At 45.5% G+C, this 14,466-nt stretch overlaps 1 protein-coding gene across 1 annotated transcript; it reads right to left on the reverse strand.

The window, feature by feature from the left end:
- Nucleotides 1-6,327: 6,327 nt before the first annotated feature.
- On the reverse strand, nt 6,328-9,246 carry LOC308110391 (antimicrobial peptide NK-lysin-like). Its single transcript, XM_080464646.1, has 5 exons — nt 8,802-9,246; nt 8,648-8,733; nt 6,916-6,993; nt 6,684-6,838; nt 6,328-6,601 (listed from the first exon to the last, which is right to left on the reverse strand). Exons 1-5 carry the CDS (start codon nt 8,845-8,847, stop codon nt 6,517-6,519), a joined length of 450 nt encoding a protein of 149 aa, XP_080320772.1. The 5' UTR covers nt 8,848-9,246; the 3' UTR covers nt 6,328-6,516.
- Nucleotides 9,247-14,466: the final 5,220 nt, after the last annotated feature.

A 14,466-nucleotide genomic window follows, 5' to 3' on the forward strand; every position in this document is an offset into this window, starting at 1 on the left:
TGTGTGTGTGTGTGTGTGTGTGTGTGTGTGTGTGTGTGTGTGTGTGTGTGTGTGTGTGTGTGTGTGTGTGTGTGTGTGTGTGTGTGTGTGTGTGTGTGACTTTAAAAACAAAACACCAGACGAATGAATTAATGGCAAAGAGTTGGAACTCACGCTGGCGGCACAAGCTGAGGAAAAAAGCACAACAAGTGGACTTCCTGTCTGCAGTTCCTTCAAAAGTAAAACTAGAAGATAAAGAAGAAGAACTTGGGTAACTTTAAATCCTTTCAAGAACAAGTATCTCTATTCTATAATTGTGTATATAAGACATTTATCATGTTTAACTGATATTGTTGTGAACTAAATGAGATTTGACTGTAACAATAAAGAGTCCTGTTCTCCACAGGACTCTCCACACTGACCCGCCCGTCCTCTAGGGTTGACTGAGATACGGCTTCTTGTTGGCGTGGGATCTCAAGTGCCGATTCAAATGGAAGGTCAGCTTGAAGGTTTTCCCACAGATGTGGCACTCTGCACACATCTTCCCAGCGCCGGCCTCACCGGGACGCTCCGGCTCTGCAGACTCCTTCACACTTCGGCCTGAATCCTCAACGTTCTTCTGGTTCTGTGAAGAATCCTGCTGGTCTGAACCCGTTCCAGGGTCCTTCTCCCGGTCTGGACCCGGCTCCCCCGGCTCCCCTGGCTCCCCCTCCCGGGCTGCTGGACCCGGCTCCCCCGGCCCCGGCTCCTGGGCTGCTGGACCCGGCTCCCCCGGCCCCCCCTCCCGGGCTGCTGGACCCGGCTCCCCCGGCCCCCCCTCCCGGGCTGCTGGACCCGGCTCCTCTTTAAGGAGAAGCTGAAGGTCTGAGGAGAAAGAAGCACCAGAACAACAACGATGAATATATTACCACTTTAACAACATTTTACCAGACAAAATTCCTCCGGAGCCACAAAACATGTTTAACTTTTAGAAAAGAAAAAACATGAAAAAAAGAAAGTTTAATCTACACAAAAACTATATTAGGCTGCATTTCTGAATATTTCTGAATTATAATGATTCACATATTGATAAAAACGTTTCCAGCTGTTTTGACTCCTTTAGGAACATTATTTGATCCAGTTTATAAACTTAATGACATTTTTTGTTTCTTTAATCACATTAAAATTAAATTAAAATAAAATATACGTCAACTGGTGTGTGTTCTGTTGAGTTGCTCAACTTCTCATCAACGTCTCATCAGATTGTATCTCTCCAAAAAACTCTTTTCCTCCTAAGCTCCTCCCACCATCTACGCACCAATCAGAATCTTCTAAGAATTGGGCAGGTCATTTCCAGAGAGATGTGATTGGTCAGGAGGTGGAGCTTTTATAGTGATCTCTGATCCAGAACTTAACCTGCTCCAGAGCAGGTTAGAAGTTCAGTGATTCACCAGGTAAGAATCACTGATGGGCAATAATGCATTACTGCAATCTGATTACTTTTCTCTGGTAATGAGCCCGACAATGCAGCCAATAACGCTCAAAATGACAGAGTTCGACTCTGTAAATGGTGACAAAAACCTGAGTGTTCACTGTGCGCTCTGCGCTCGAGGAAAACTTCAATCTCCGGCCAAAAATTCCTCCTCAAATCTGAGTGGGCAGCGAGAAAGCTGAACAGGAAGTGAAGAAAACCTCGGATGATCCTTTGAGCTCCTCCATCCCCAATTTGGTTTAGAGTCAGGAGAGACTTTGATTCCAATTATTTCACTGTTGCATTCATTTCTTTAACTTATCTATTTGAATAAAGTACATAAAGATTTTTTTTCTTCATTTTGAATGCTGAAATATGCAAAAACACGAGTTAACAGAAATGCTTGCTTTATTTCATTATAATACGGTGCAAACTGCAGAAAAGAGGTTCAAATGTTGTAAGGATTCAATGTCAGAAACTGTTGAACTTCATTTAACTTCTGCTTGATGTAAAGTTCATGAATTAAAAGGTTGAAATGAACCAAACAGGTTAAAAAAGTGTTTCGTTGACTCGGTTTGATGTGATGGAACCTGCAGGACCAACGGGATGAGGCTTCACACCTATTCAGGTTCTTCATCGTATTTCTGAGAAGTGACGATAGTAAAGTAAGTAATTACTTTTGAAAATAAGTCATCAGTAAAGTAACTGTATTACTATCTCAGGGAGTAATCAGTAACTAATTACTATTTCAAACTAACTTGACCAGCACAGGTAAGAATTGAGCCTGAAGCTCCCTCCAGCTACGTGCTATGGGCCCGGATGTCCACACGTCTTTAACCCTTCACGAACCTTCTCGGTCCTGGATCCAGGTTCGAGCCTGGACCAGATCTGGATCCAAGCTCGGGCCTGGGTGCAGTCTCGGGGCTGGATTCAGCTGTTCGTACCCGTCCTGTGCAGCTGGATGTCGGGCTTCCACACCACGTCCAGCAGCCTGCGCTGTCGGTCCATCTCCGTCTTGTAGCCGTCCACGGTTTGTTGGAAGGCGGAGCAGATATCATCAGAAACAGCAGCCAGCCGCCGGACGATGGCCTCTCTCAGCCGCTGCGAAGAGGACATCGTTGTTTTGAAAGCTGGAGAATTAATCCCGATCCGGAGAATTCCCACAAAGAGCTCAGCTCTGCAAGCACTTCCGCCCAAACTGTTTTACTTCCGCCCTCTGGAGGCGGGGCTCAGAGGCGAGCAGCGCCCCCTGCTGACCGGAGTGTGCAGTTCTGCTTCTCTCTCACTCCATCAAGCTCAATGTAACTTTTCTCAAGTTCTCTATTGTCTTTTCATTAAATTACCTGCACACCAGAAATCCTTTCTAATTGATTTTACAATTTCAGGGGACAAAGCTGATGCTGATGCTGATGCTGATGCTGATGCTGATACTGATACTTGATGCTGATGCTGATGCTGATGCTGATACTGATGCTGATGCTGATGCTGATGCTGATGCTGATACTTGATGCTGATACTTGATGCTGATGCTGATGCTGATGCTGATGCTGATGCTGATGCTGATGCTGATGCTGATACTTGATGCTGATACTTGATGCTGATGCTGATGCTGATGCTGATGCTGATGCTGATGCTGATACTGATACTTGATGCTGATGCTGATGCTGATGCTGATGCTGATGCTGATGCTGATACTGATGCTGATACTGATGCTGATGCTGATACTGATGCTGATGCTGATGCTGATACTGATGCTGATGCTGATACTGATGCTGATGCTGATGCTGATGCTGATGCTGATGCTGATACTGATGCTGATACTGATACTTGATGCTGATGCTGATGCTGATGCTGATGCTGATGCTGATGCTGATGCTGATGCTGATGCTGATGCTGATGCTGATGCTGATACTTGATGCTGATGCTGATGCTGATGCTGATGCTGATGCTGATGCTGATACTGGTACTGATGCTGATGCTGATGCTGATGCTGATGCTGATGCTGATTTTCTCCTGAACAAAGTCAAATTGAGTTTTGATCCTTTTTTTGCAGGGTGGGCATGAAAACGAAAAATCTATCTCCTCTTCATGTTTGCTTTTCAGTTCTGTCATAAAGTGTACAACCTAAATAAGAAAATGAAAATGCAGTTTGGATGATCTATTATTAATTTTATATACGAGTCAAATAATGCAGCTATAACCTTGAAATGAAAAGGTATTTATGAAACACATTTCCATTTTCATATTTGACGTTTCAAAATGAACTTTGATAATTTGTTGGGACATTTCTTGAAGATTAATCTGAGAGGAAGTTCTGCCATATTGAACACATTGCTTGTGGTGTGGAGCTCAACCCAGGCCCAAAGGTTCGTCCCTTTGAAAGAAAGAAATGTGATTGAATTTTTCTTTTTCTTTTTTTTAATTGAATGTTCAAAGGTTTGATCTTGAATTTTGGAAAATTAAAGACTGTAGCCAAAATAAAAATAATTGTAAGAAAAGTTTTTTTTCAACTTAGATATAATTTTGATTCAGTTCTGGAATTATTTTTGATAAAATCTTTTATTAAAATTTTTCCCTCTTAAACATATTTTTTAGTTTTCCAGCGGCAGGTTTAATGTTTTCAGATGAGGATCTTATTTTTTGCATCTGTTTTCAAGTTTGTATTTTTTCTTTCACCTTAGAAACTTTCTGTCACTTTCAGATCATATTTCTTCAGGTTCAAACTTTTGGAGGCGTTGCGGTGTGGGGGCGTGGCCTCCACTGAAAAGGGCGTGGCCTCCACACCGCAGCGGTGCTGATCATGTTGCCTTCAGGAACCGTGGCTACTTTGAAAACTATAACTCAACACTCTCGATACACTGTCGTCACCTGATGGCTGTACACTAAGTTAAGTTGAGGACACAGGTCACTTTTACAGGCTGTTTTACTAAAATTCTTAGCAATTACCAATATATAGTGTTGGACCAGCATATGTCTGGCTTTTGTTATATTATCTCTGTTAGTGGATATCAGAGATATGTGGGTTTTTTGTTCTAAACTTGAAGAGAAACAGTGTTCACCCAAAGCTGAGAGAAAGTTATAAAAATGGTCTTAGAATTTGAATATACTTGTATATAAATATACTAAATATACTTAAATGTGTGTTGAGTCTACACTAATTCCAATTCTTTCCCATAAATACATATCCCATACAAGCTTCAGCCTTAAGTAGAAAATACTATTAATTTCAGAACAACAGCCATTAATTAGTAAGTCAAAGTCATTTACTTTTTAATTTTAATTAAGTCACAGAATAAGCGTTCTTGAAAAGTTGAATTTGAAATTGAACTTTTGTCACTATTTGCTGGGGTATCTTTTGAAAATTAAATCTTAAAAGTCATTTATTTTTTTAATTTGAATTAAGTCACAGAATAAGAAGAAAATGCAGTTTGGATGATTGATTCTTAACTTTATTGATGAGTGATAAACGGAGCGCCGTTCTTCTCCGCGGTGCGGGGATCGGCGGTGTAGCGCCCGGCGCGCTCACCTCCTCCTCTTCCAGGAACGGAATGGCACCGCCAGCGCGGGTGGAGAAAGGTCCTCCAGCTCTCCAGCGCCCCCCACTGGGACGGCAGCCACTCGAGGAGGCGTCCCTGCCTCCCCTTCTGCTGCAGGAGCCAGCTGTCTGGCCCTTTAACTGCACATCTGCAAACCTCTTCATGCAGGTGTGACTCGTCACCACTCGTGTCTCGTGGTGACGAGTCACACCTGCACGAAAGAGGTTAGTGTTCACACCCAGGTGGTGTCATGGTTTTTTTAGAAATGTTTTCCTCTAAGTGGCGTCACCCTGCTGCTAAAAGGTGTGTTTGTGTAGTGCAGAGTGTTTACTGCTGTTAGCAATACTTACTGTACTTCCCCTGCAATGGGCTGCCGGGCGACGGCTGCTCAGACTCCATGGATGACTGTGACCTGGCTGCATGATGCGGTCTGAGTGAATGTGTGTGTGAATGTGTGTGTGTGAAAGTGTGTGCCATATTCTGCTATCCTGACCCAGCAGGTTTGTTTGTGTCGTATTGTTTGGGCTCGATCTGGAGTTTTGTCCATTTATGTAATCCGTTATTGGTTTGATTCCTCAGCTCCTGTTTGCTCCGGTCATTGTTTGAGTTGGAATATTTTACTTTTCTTCCCTTTGCCTTTTCTTTAATTTGCTTAGATTAAAATGTCTGTAAGGTTTTGATTCATACCAAACAAAAAATAAAAATAAGGAAGAAAAAACAACAACAAAGTTTTCCTCTCAAATAAATAAATAAATGAATAACAGTACTAATAATATGAATAAAAATAAATCAAGAAAAACATCATCAGAGGAGTGAGAAGAAGTAAAACTTATTTACTCTCACCCCTTGTCCTAAAGTAAATAACATAATTAACTTCCTTCCATCTCTCTCACACACACACACACACACACACACACACACACACACACACACACACACACACACACACACACACACACACACACACACACACACACACACACGCACACACACACTTAAAAAGCTCTTATCACTATATTAGCTGTCAGGACATTTTATTCTGGAGGTTTCTCATCTTTAACCTTTATTAACCTTGAGTAACTTTATGTTTCTGCAAAAGTAAAAATTCTAAATTAAGAACATTCACATAATATGTGAATTCCGTGTAAATATTTGGATTCTTTTGTGGTATCTTGAACGCCCCCGCCACCCCCGCCCCCGCCCCCGCCACCCCCGCCCCCGCCCTCGCCACCCCCGCCCCCGCCCTCGCCCCGCCCTGCAGGATCTCTGGAGGTTTGTCTTTGTGTGTGTTGCTCACCTCCAAGTTAATGGATTAACACACTGCTGTATCTTCACACTGACATCACTGTCACACTGATGATCAGAATAATTCAATGCTTTCAGCCGTTTATTGTCAGAGACTCTTTCACAGAGACAAAAAGTAGAAGCAGACGCAAAGTCAGTAAAAGGAAAGTAATGGAGTAGAAGTGATGGTAAGCTGCTGAGGATGTGCTGAGCAAGTCATGATACAGAATGACTTGTCTTCACCGTTCCCTCTTGATGCTCTTTAATTCACTTGATGAGTTTATTGATTAAATACTGTGCCAGTGCCTGGTTCACGTCGGAGTGTGAGTCTGTGTCCAGCTCCTCCTTCGGCCTGCACAGAGGAAGAGAGGAATCAAACCAACGGTACGAGCTTTGCTAAAGAGTGGAGAGACTTCTCCTGCTTCTGGACTCACTTGCATGCTCCAGTGTTCACACAGATCGTCCTCACATCGTCCGTGGTGGTGAGTTCCTCGATCAGCTCCCAGAGGTGAGTCTTCACAAATTTGCGGCAGGCAGGCTTCAGGAGGCCGATCTCATCACAGACGGTCAGCAGGGTGGACTTCAGGCTCTGGGGGAGTGAGACGGGACATGAGGACTCCTCACAGCCTGGAGCAACGGGACGAAGCTGCAGCTCACACACTTCACCTCTGCATTGTCCTTGGATCCAACGACTCTCTTCACCTTGTTCAAAGCCCATTTGCAGGCCCAGCATGTCCCTGGAAGCTGCAGGCAGAAGAGACAGGAAGGGGTGACGACGTGACATCCAACCTCCCTGCTCCCCTTCAACCGTCATGCCACTGGGCTCTGACCTGACTCACACACGGGAACCAAGAGGATTGAATATTTCCTCCTAACCTGCAGGTTCTATTGATATTTTACCAGATTGAAGACAGAAATTAAGACCTGCAAACTTTTGATCAAAGTCCTGATCACAACCACATGATGACCCTCAGGCGTAGCGCCGTTTTAGGGCGTGTCAATGGTCAAGAACGCCATGGAACAGGAAGTGCAATGTAAATAGACTGAACGGATCTGATTGATCAGATTGACCTCAAACGTGATACGTTGCATCAGAGTCTGACCCTCATCACACCCATACAACAATTACAACCATATGCAATGGCGCCACCTGCTGGACACAGGAAGTGTGGTGTACATGCTTGGCTCTGGCTCCAACTCGTATGCTTAGGCCTTCAAAAGCACGTCAGCCCGGGATGACAACAAATAAAATAAAATAAAATAAAATAATAATCCCTACTGTTTCAATAGGGTCCTACACACGGGCAGTGCTCGGACCCTGGCTAACATGCAAAACAGAGAAATTAGGCTGATACATAACAGGATGCAGACAAATGGATTATTCTTAAAAACACCTGATTTAAAACTCCTAGATCTCAGCCAACTCAAAAATGTCCAAATGATATATAAAGCAAGCAAAGGTGGACTTCCAAATGGGTTGCAGAAAGAAAAAACAGGAAAACTACATTTCAAGATGCAATATGCTGGAACAACACTCAAAGGTATGAGTATAACAATAGCAGGGCTTAAATTATGGAATTGCCTACAGGATGATATAAAACAAGCACCTATCTATCTATCTATCTATCTATCTATCTATCTATCTATCTATCTATCTAGATAGATATAACGGGGAATGTCGTCCGTGTGTGTGTGTGTGTGTGTGTGTGTGTGTGTGTGTGTGTGTGTGTGTGTGTGTGTGTGTGTGTGTGTGTGTGTGTGTGTGTGTGTGTGTGTGTGTGTGTGTGTGAGTGACATTATCTAGAGAGCCGTGGTTTGTTTTTTGTCATGAGGTATGTGTGTATAAGCTGGTCGGTTGGATAATTGAGTTTAGTTTTCTGAAGACGAAATTAATTCTAATATTACTTTTTCAGCTGTTTACCTGTCTTTTCTTTAGTTTCCTTTTTAGCTGTTTTAAATGTTTCAGTACTCTTGTTTTTTTTCCACTTTCAATGTTTCAACTGTTTTGTCAATTTCTTTTAGTTGTTTTAGACTTTCTGAATATTTTCAGTACTTTGAGGTATTGCAGCTGACTTAGCCTGATTAGTTATACGAGCTGCCTCAGCAGTCTCCTGATTTAGTTTCAGTTTTTTCATCATTGATTTTAGTCTTTTTGTTCATGGAGCCACAGTAGGGCTGCTACTGGGTACATGTGGCTCCACAGAGAGCAGTTGGAGTTGGTTTAATTCACTTTCAGCACTACCACATTAAAAAGTGTGATGATTAATAATCCCAGCCTGACATTTGCTCTTGTTCCTGCTCTTCCATTTGAAACCCGGCTTCAGCTGAAGGACCAGTCTTTCTCCCCCTGCCTACGATCAGGTCCAGTTTGTGAGTAAAGAGTGTGAATCCTCGTTACCCTGCGTCCCTCCAGCCAGGGGTCGGTGTCCTCCTGCTCCAGGTCAGTGACGTCGATCTGCAGCGTTCTTCCCTGGACAGCCCAGACTGTGGAGGATAAGCATGGTTTAACAGGATCTCAGTGGAACATGGAGAGTGAGGGGACAGAGCCACACCTGAACATGTCAGCACGACGCAGAGGAGGAGAGCAGGCGCCGCCATGGTGAATACCGACTGACGAGCTCTGACTCTTTTATACACAGACGAGGTGCCAGGAGGCTGCAGAGCTCCTTATAAGGAGCTTCTCTGACCAATGCCTTCTCAAAAACTGTTTCCTCCACCACAACATGAACTCTGTCAGAACACTGACTGATCAGCGTGAAAGGAAATGTGGTTTGGTCCCCAACACCTCAGAAGATTCTCACAACTCACGTCAACGGATACTCCACAGCCCCTCTAGTGACTCCACAGCCCCTCTAGTGACCCTACACCTCCTCTAGTGACTCTACACCTCCTCTAGTGACTCCACAGCTCCTCTAGTGACTCTACACCTCCTCTAGTGACTCTACAGCTCCTCTAGTGACTCTACAGCTCCGCTAGTGACTCTACAGCTCCTCTAGTGACCCTACAGCTCCTCTAGTGACTCTACAGCTCCGCTAGTGACTCTACAGCTCCTCTAGTGACCCTACAGCTCCGCTAGTGACTCTACAGCTCTGCTAGTGACTCTACAGCTCCTCTAGTGACTCCACAGCTCCTCTAGTGACTCTACAGCTCCGCTAGTGACCCTACAGCTCCTCTAGTGACTATACAGCCCCTCTAGTGACTCTACAGCTCTTCTAGTGACTCCACAGCTCCTCTAGTGACTCTACAGCTCCTCTAGTGACCCTACAGCCCCTCTAGTGACTCTACAGCTCTTCTAGTGACTCCACAGCTCCTCTAGTGACTCTACAGCTCCTCTAGTGACCCTACAGCCCCTCTAGTGACTCTACAGTTCCTCTAGTGACTCTACAGCTCCAGCAGGCTGCCTTCCACTTTAGCTGAGAAATGTTGAGTTTCCAAAGTCTCCTTTTGGCAGCATTACAGTAAACATGAAAAAGCAAACGAGCCTTACTCAAAAAATGTAAACTTTCTAACAAAGTAATGCTGAAAGGTCTAAATGGATAACATGTTTTAACAAAGAGGCTTGAACAGCAATCGCATTGAGAAACGGTAAATGGATTTAATTTATATAGAGAATTTCAACTGCCTAAACGGTCCTAAATCACATTCAACCATTCACACACTAATGGAGGCGACCGCCATGCAGGGCCTCAGTCCAGAGGCAGGACGTGGTGGACCGACCAGCTCATTGTACAGACTCACAAACAGCCTGCTCTCCGTGGAGTTCTCCAGAGGGATTTCTAAATTGGATTAAACTCAGGACCAAGGCTGGATGTGGGGAAAAACACTTTGAATACAACGATGCTGAACCTCCAACCGCGATGTGAACCTGCTGAAAAGGGGAAACAGGAGAGCTTTAATCCATGCACGAGCATCTGTGAGACAAATGTTCACTTTTCCTTTCAGCTCTGCAAGTTTGAGAAAACTTTGTTTATATTTGAGCTTCACACTTTGTTCAAATGATTTCTTTAAAGACTGAGCCCAGCTGAGCTGCCAAACAGACCACAGGCGGAGAATAATACTACTTGCTGTAGTAATGCGAAGTAACAGGAAGGAGTCGACGGGAAGGAGGAGAAACAGGAAGGAGGAGAAACAGGAAGGAGTCGACGGGAAGGAGGAGAAACAGGAAGGAGGAGAAACAGGAAGGAGTCGACGGGAAGGAGGAGAAACAGGAAGGAGGAGAAACAGGAAGGAGTCGACGGGAAGGAGGAGAAACAGGAAGGAGGAGAAACAGGAAGGAGGAGAAACAGGAAGGAGGAGAAACAGGAAGGAGTCGACGGGAAGGAGGAGAAACAGGAAGGAGGAGAAACAGGAAGGAGGAGAAACAGGAAGGAGGAGAAACAGGAAGAAGTCGACGGGAAGGAGGAGAAACAGGAAGGAGGAGAAACAGGAAGGAGGAGAAACAGGAAGGAGTCGACGGGAAGGAGGAGAAACAGGAAGGAGGAGAAACAGGAAGGAGGAGAGACAGGAAGGAGGAGAAACAGGAAGGAGGAGAAACAGGAAGGAGGAGAAACAGGAAGGAGTCGACGGGAAGGAGGAGAGACAGGAAGGAGGAGAAACAGGAAGAAGTCGACGGGAAGGAGGAGAGACAGGAAGGAGGAGAAACAGGAAGGAGGAGAAACAGGAAGGAGGAGAGACAGGAAGGAGGAGAGACAGGAAGGAGGAGAGACAGGAAGGAGGAGAAACAGGAAGGAGGAGAGACAGGAAGGAGGAGAGACAGGAAGGAGGAGAGACAGGAAGGAGGAGAAACAGGAAGGAGGAGAGACAGGAAGGAGGAAGGAGGAGAGACAGGAAGGAGGAGAGACAGGAAGGAGGAGAAACAGGAAGGAGGAGAGACAGGAAGGAGGAGAGACAGGAAGGAGGAGAGACAGGAAGGAGGATGGTTGTTTCAGGGAGAATCTTCATGACTGAAGCACCAGAATTCAAATGGGAACAGACGGTTTGTGCTCTGACTCATTTCACTCTTTCTCTCTAATGTTCCCTTCATCGAAATGGGTGTTAACGTGTGATGTGATGTGAGAAGTCCTGGGTGGAGGTGTGTGTGATTACCTCACTCTTTCATTTCCTTCACTGGTGCGAGCAGGTAATGGAAATGGTGGTTTGGAAAGACAACGTTCACCAACATGTTTGTGAGTGAGTGACTGAGTGAGTGAGCGAGCGAGGGTGAGTGTGACTGAGAGTGAGTGAGTGAGTGAGTGAGTGAGTGAGTGAGTGAGTGAGTGAGTGAGTGAGCGAGCGAGGGTGAGTGTGACTGAGAGTGAGTGAGCGACCGAGTGAGTGAGACTGAGTGAGTAGAGTGAGCGAGAGTGAGTGAGTAAGTCAGTGAGCAAAAGTGAGTGAGTCAGTGAGCGAGCGAGTTAGTGAGCGAGTTAGTGAGTCAGTCAGTGAGCGACCGAGTGAGTGAGACTGAGTGAGTAGAGTGAGCGAGAGTAAATCAGTGAGTGAGCGAGAGTGAGTGAGTCAGTGAGTGAGTGAAAGTGAGTGAGTCAGTGAGCGAGCGAGTTAGTGAGTGAGTCAGTGAGCGAGTTAGTGAGTCAGTCAGTGAGCGACCGAGTGAGTGAGACTGAGGGAGTAGAGTGAGGGAGAGTAAATCAGTGAATGAGCGAGAGTGAGTGAGTCAGTGAGTGAGTGAAAGTGAGTGAGTCAGTGAGCGAGCGAGTTAGTGAGTGAGTCAGTGAGCGAGTCAGTCAGTGAGCGACTCGCGTGAGTGAGACTGAGTGAGTAGAGTGAGCGAGAGTGAGTAAGTCAGTGAGTGAGCGAAAGTGAGTGAGCGAGTTAGTGAGTGAGTCAGTGAGCGAGTTAGTGAGTCAGTCAGTGAGCGACCGAGTGAGTGAGACTGAGTGAGTAGAGTGAGCGAGAGTGAGTAAGTCAGTGAGTGAGCGAGTTAGTGAGTCAGTGAGCGAGCGAGAGTGAGCGAGAGTGAGTGAGCGACCGAATGAGTGAGTGAGTGAGTGAGTGAGTGAGTGAGTGAGTGAGTGAGTGAGTGAGTGAGTGAGTGAGTGAGTGAGTGAGTGAGTGAGTGAGTGAGTGAGTGAGTGAGTGAGTGAACATGGCTCTCCACAGTCACAATGTTTTTTCCTCAGAAAGCTTTTTCTTCTTTTTCTTGAGATGCTGTTGGATGTTTTGTTGCTTCCTCTGCTCAGTTGCTCTTCCTGTCACTCTGGTCGCTCTGGTCGTCCTCGTCCTGCCAGCGGTCCTCTGTGACCATGCTGAGGAGGACTGGATGTCTTCTTCTCTGGTGAGTCAGTCTGCTCTGCACTAATGTTGGGATTGACGAATGCTTCTTTGTCTACTTTGAACTGATGCAGTTTGAAAGAGTGATTTATGTGACACACACACACACACACACACACACACACACACACACACACACACACACACACACACACACACACACACACACACACACACACACACACACACACACACACACACACACACACACACACACACACACACACACACACATAATAGATCTCAGTCCATTAAAAACATTTTATTCATCTGCTTTGCTTTGCTTGTTGTTGAAAGATCTTTTCAATCACAGGCAGATAAAAAGATAATAGAAACACGAGGTCACATATTTAAAATGCTTCACTTATTTTAGAACTCAGTGTGAACAAATGTCTCACTCTGGGCCTCGGTGCAGTCATATTGGCTTGAAGGTGTTGCATGATGTTACATGTTATGTTGCACGAATTTAGCTTCTTCCTGCTTCACATCCTGTGAAGCCATCGAACAACCACAGCCGGTAAAGATGTTCTTTCACACACAGGCGGTGGAAAATACCAGAAAGCCAGAACATCAGGTCAGATTAGTGATGTAGAATAATATCTGGTCAACACAAAGCGCCAGGAAGTCTTTCTAAATACAACCTGTGTGAATGTCCTTAAGTTCTTAAACTCAGACAGGAAGCACAACTCCAGTTGCTTCAGTGGAATATGTGAAGCTTGATGTCATCGTGTTCTGCCACCAGACAAAGAAACAAAACATCCTGACCAGAGGACACCGGAGGACACCAGAGGACACCAGAGGACACCGGAGGACACCAGAGGACACCGGAGGACACCGGAGGACACCAGAGGACACCGGAGCCAACGGGAGAAAGAGCTCTGTGTACCTTGCAGCCATTTGATTTTCCTTTTGGTGTCAGTAAATGGAAAACGACCCGATTTTCATTTTCCGATTTGATATTGGTCGAGAGAAACCGGGAGACAAACGGCTTGTCACCCGTTTGTCACACGGACATTGGAAATCAAAAAATGTAAATCGTGTTGTTTCCGGGTTGCTAACCGACTAGTGGACATGAACGCCAACCTGCAGGTGAAATCTCGGCACACCTGCGCAGGCAGTTTGGCCCTAGAACAGTGTTTTCAAAGAGAAACGTCTGAAGCTGGATCTCCGAGCGACGCCTCTCTGCCTCCCTGACGGACGATCAAACTCCAAGCTGAAGTCGCTTCGGCTACTGCTGAGGTGTGTGGCGTCCCTTAAAACATATCTGCATCGTCCACAACCCCGCCTACATTTTACTGCACTCTCTGTCGTGGGAAAGGCGCAACACAGTTGGTTCTGGGTGTGTTATACCTTACCGTACTTTACCCTACCTTACCGTACCTTACCCTACCTTACCGTACCTTAGACTACCTTACCGTACCTTAGACTACCCTACCGTACCTTACCGTACCTTACCCTACCTTACCCTACCTTACCCTACCTTACCGTACCTTACCCTACCTTACCGTACTTTAGACTACCTTACCGTACCTTACCGTACCGTACCGTACCTTACCTTACCCTACCTTACTGTACCTTACCGTACCTTACCCTACCTTACCCTACCTTACCCTACCTTACCGTACCTTACCCTACCTTACCGTACTTTACCCTACCTTACCGTACTTTAGACTACCTTACCGTACCTTACCGTACCGTACCGTACCTTACCTTACCCTACCTTACTGTACCTTACCCTACCGTACCTTACCCTACCGTACCTTACCGTACCTTACCGCTGCGCTCAGGGTTGACCTGGAGTGGGACCGAGGCTCAAGGAGCCGCAGCAGAGGAACCAAAGAGCCGCGGGTTGCCGACCCTGTTCCAGAAAGAGTAAAAATTACAGCATCTGCGTACATTTGAAAGTATACATTTTGACAAACATTTGGCAAGTCATTGATGTACACA

Source organism: Lipophrys pholis, assembly GCF_963383615.2.
Source record: "Lipophrys pholis genome assembly, chromosome: 5".
Lineage (NCBI taxonomy): Eukaryota > Metazoa > Chordata > Actinopteri > Blenniiformes > Blenniidae > Lipophrys > Lipophrys pholis.

Coding starts and splice junctions, on each gene's coding strand:
- LOC308110391 (XM_080464646.1), bottom strand. CDS start 8,847: ATGGCGGCGCCTGCTCTCCTCCTCTGCGTCGTGCTGACATGTTCAG. Junction 6,839..6,915: donor GATCCAAGGACAATGCAGAG/GTGAAGTGTGTG, acceptor TCACTCCCCCAG/AGCCTGAAGTCCACCCTGCT. Junction 6,602..6,683: donor GTGAACACTGGAGCATGCAA/GTGAGTCCAGAA, acceptor TCCTCTGTGCAG/GCCGAAGGAGGAGCTGGACA.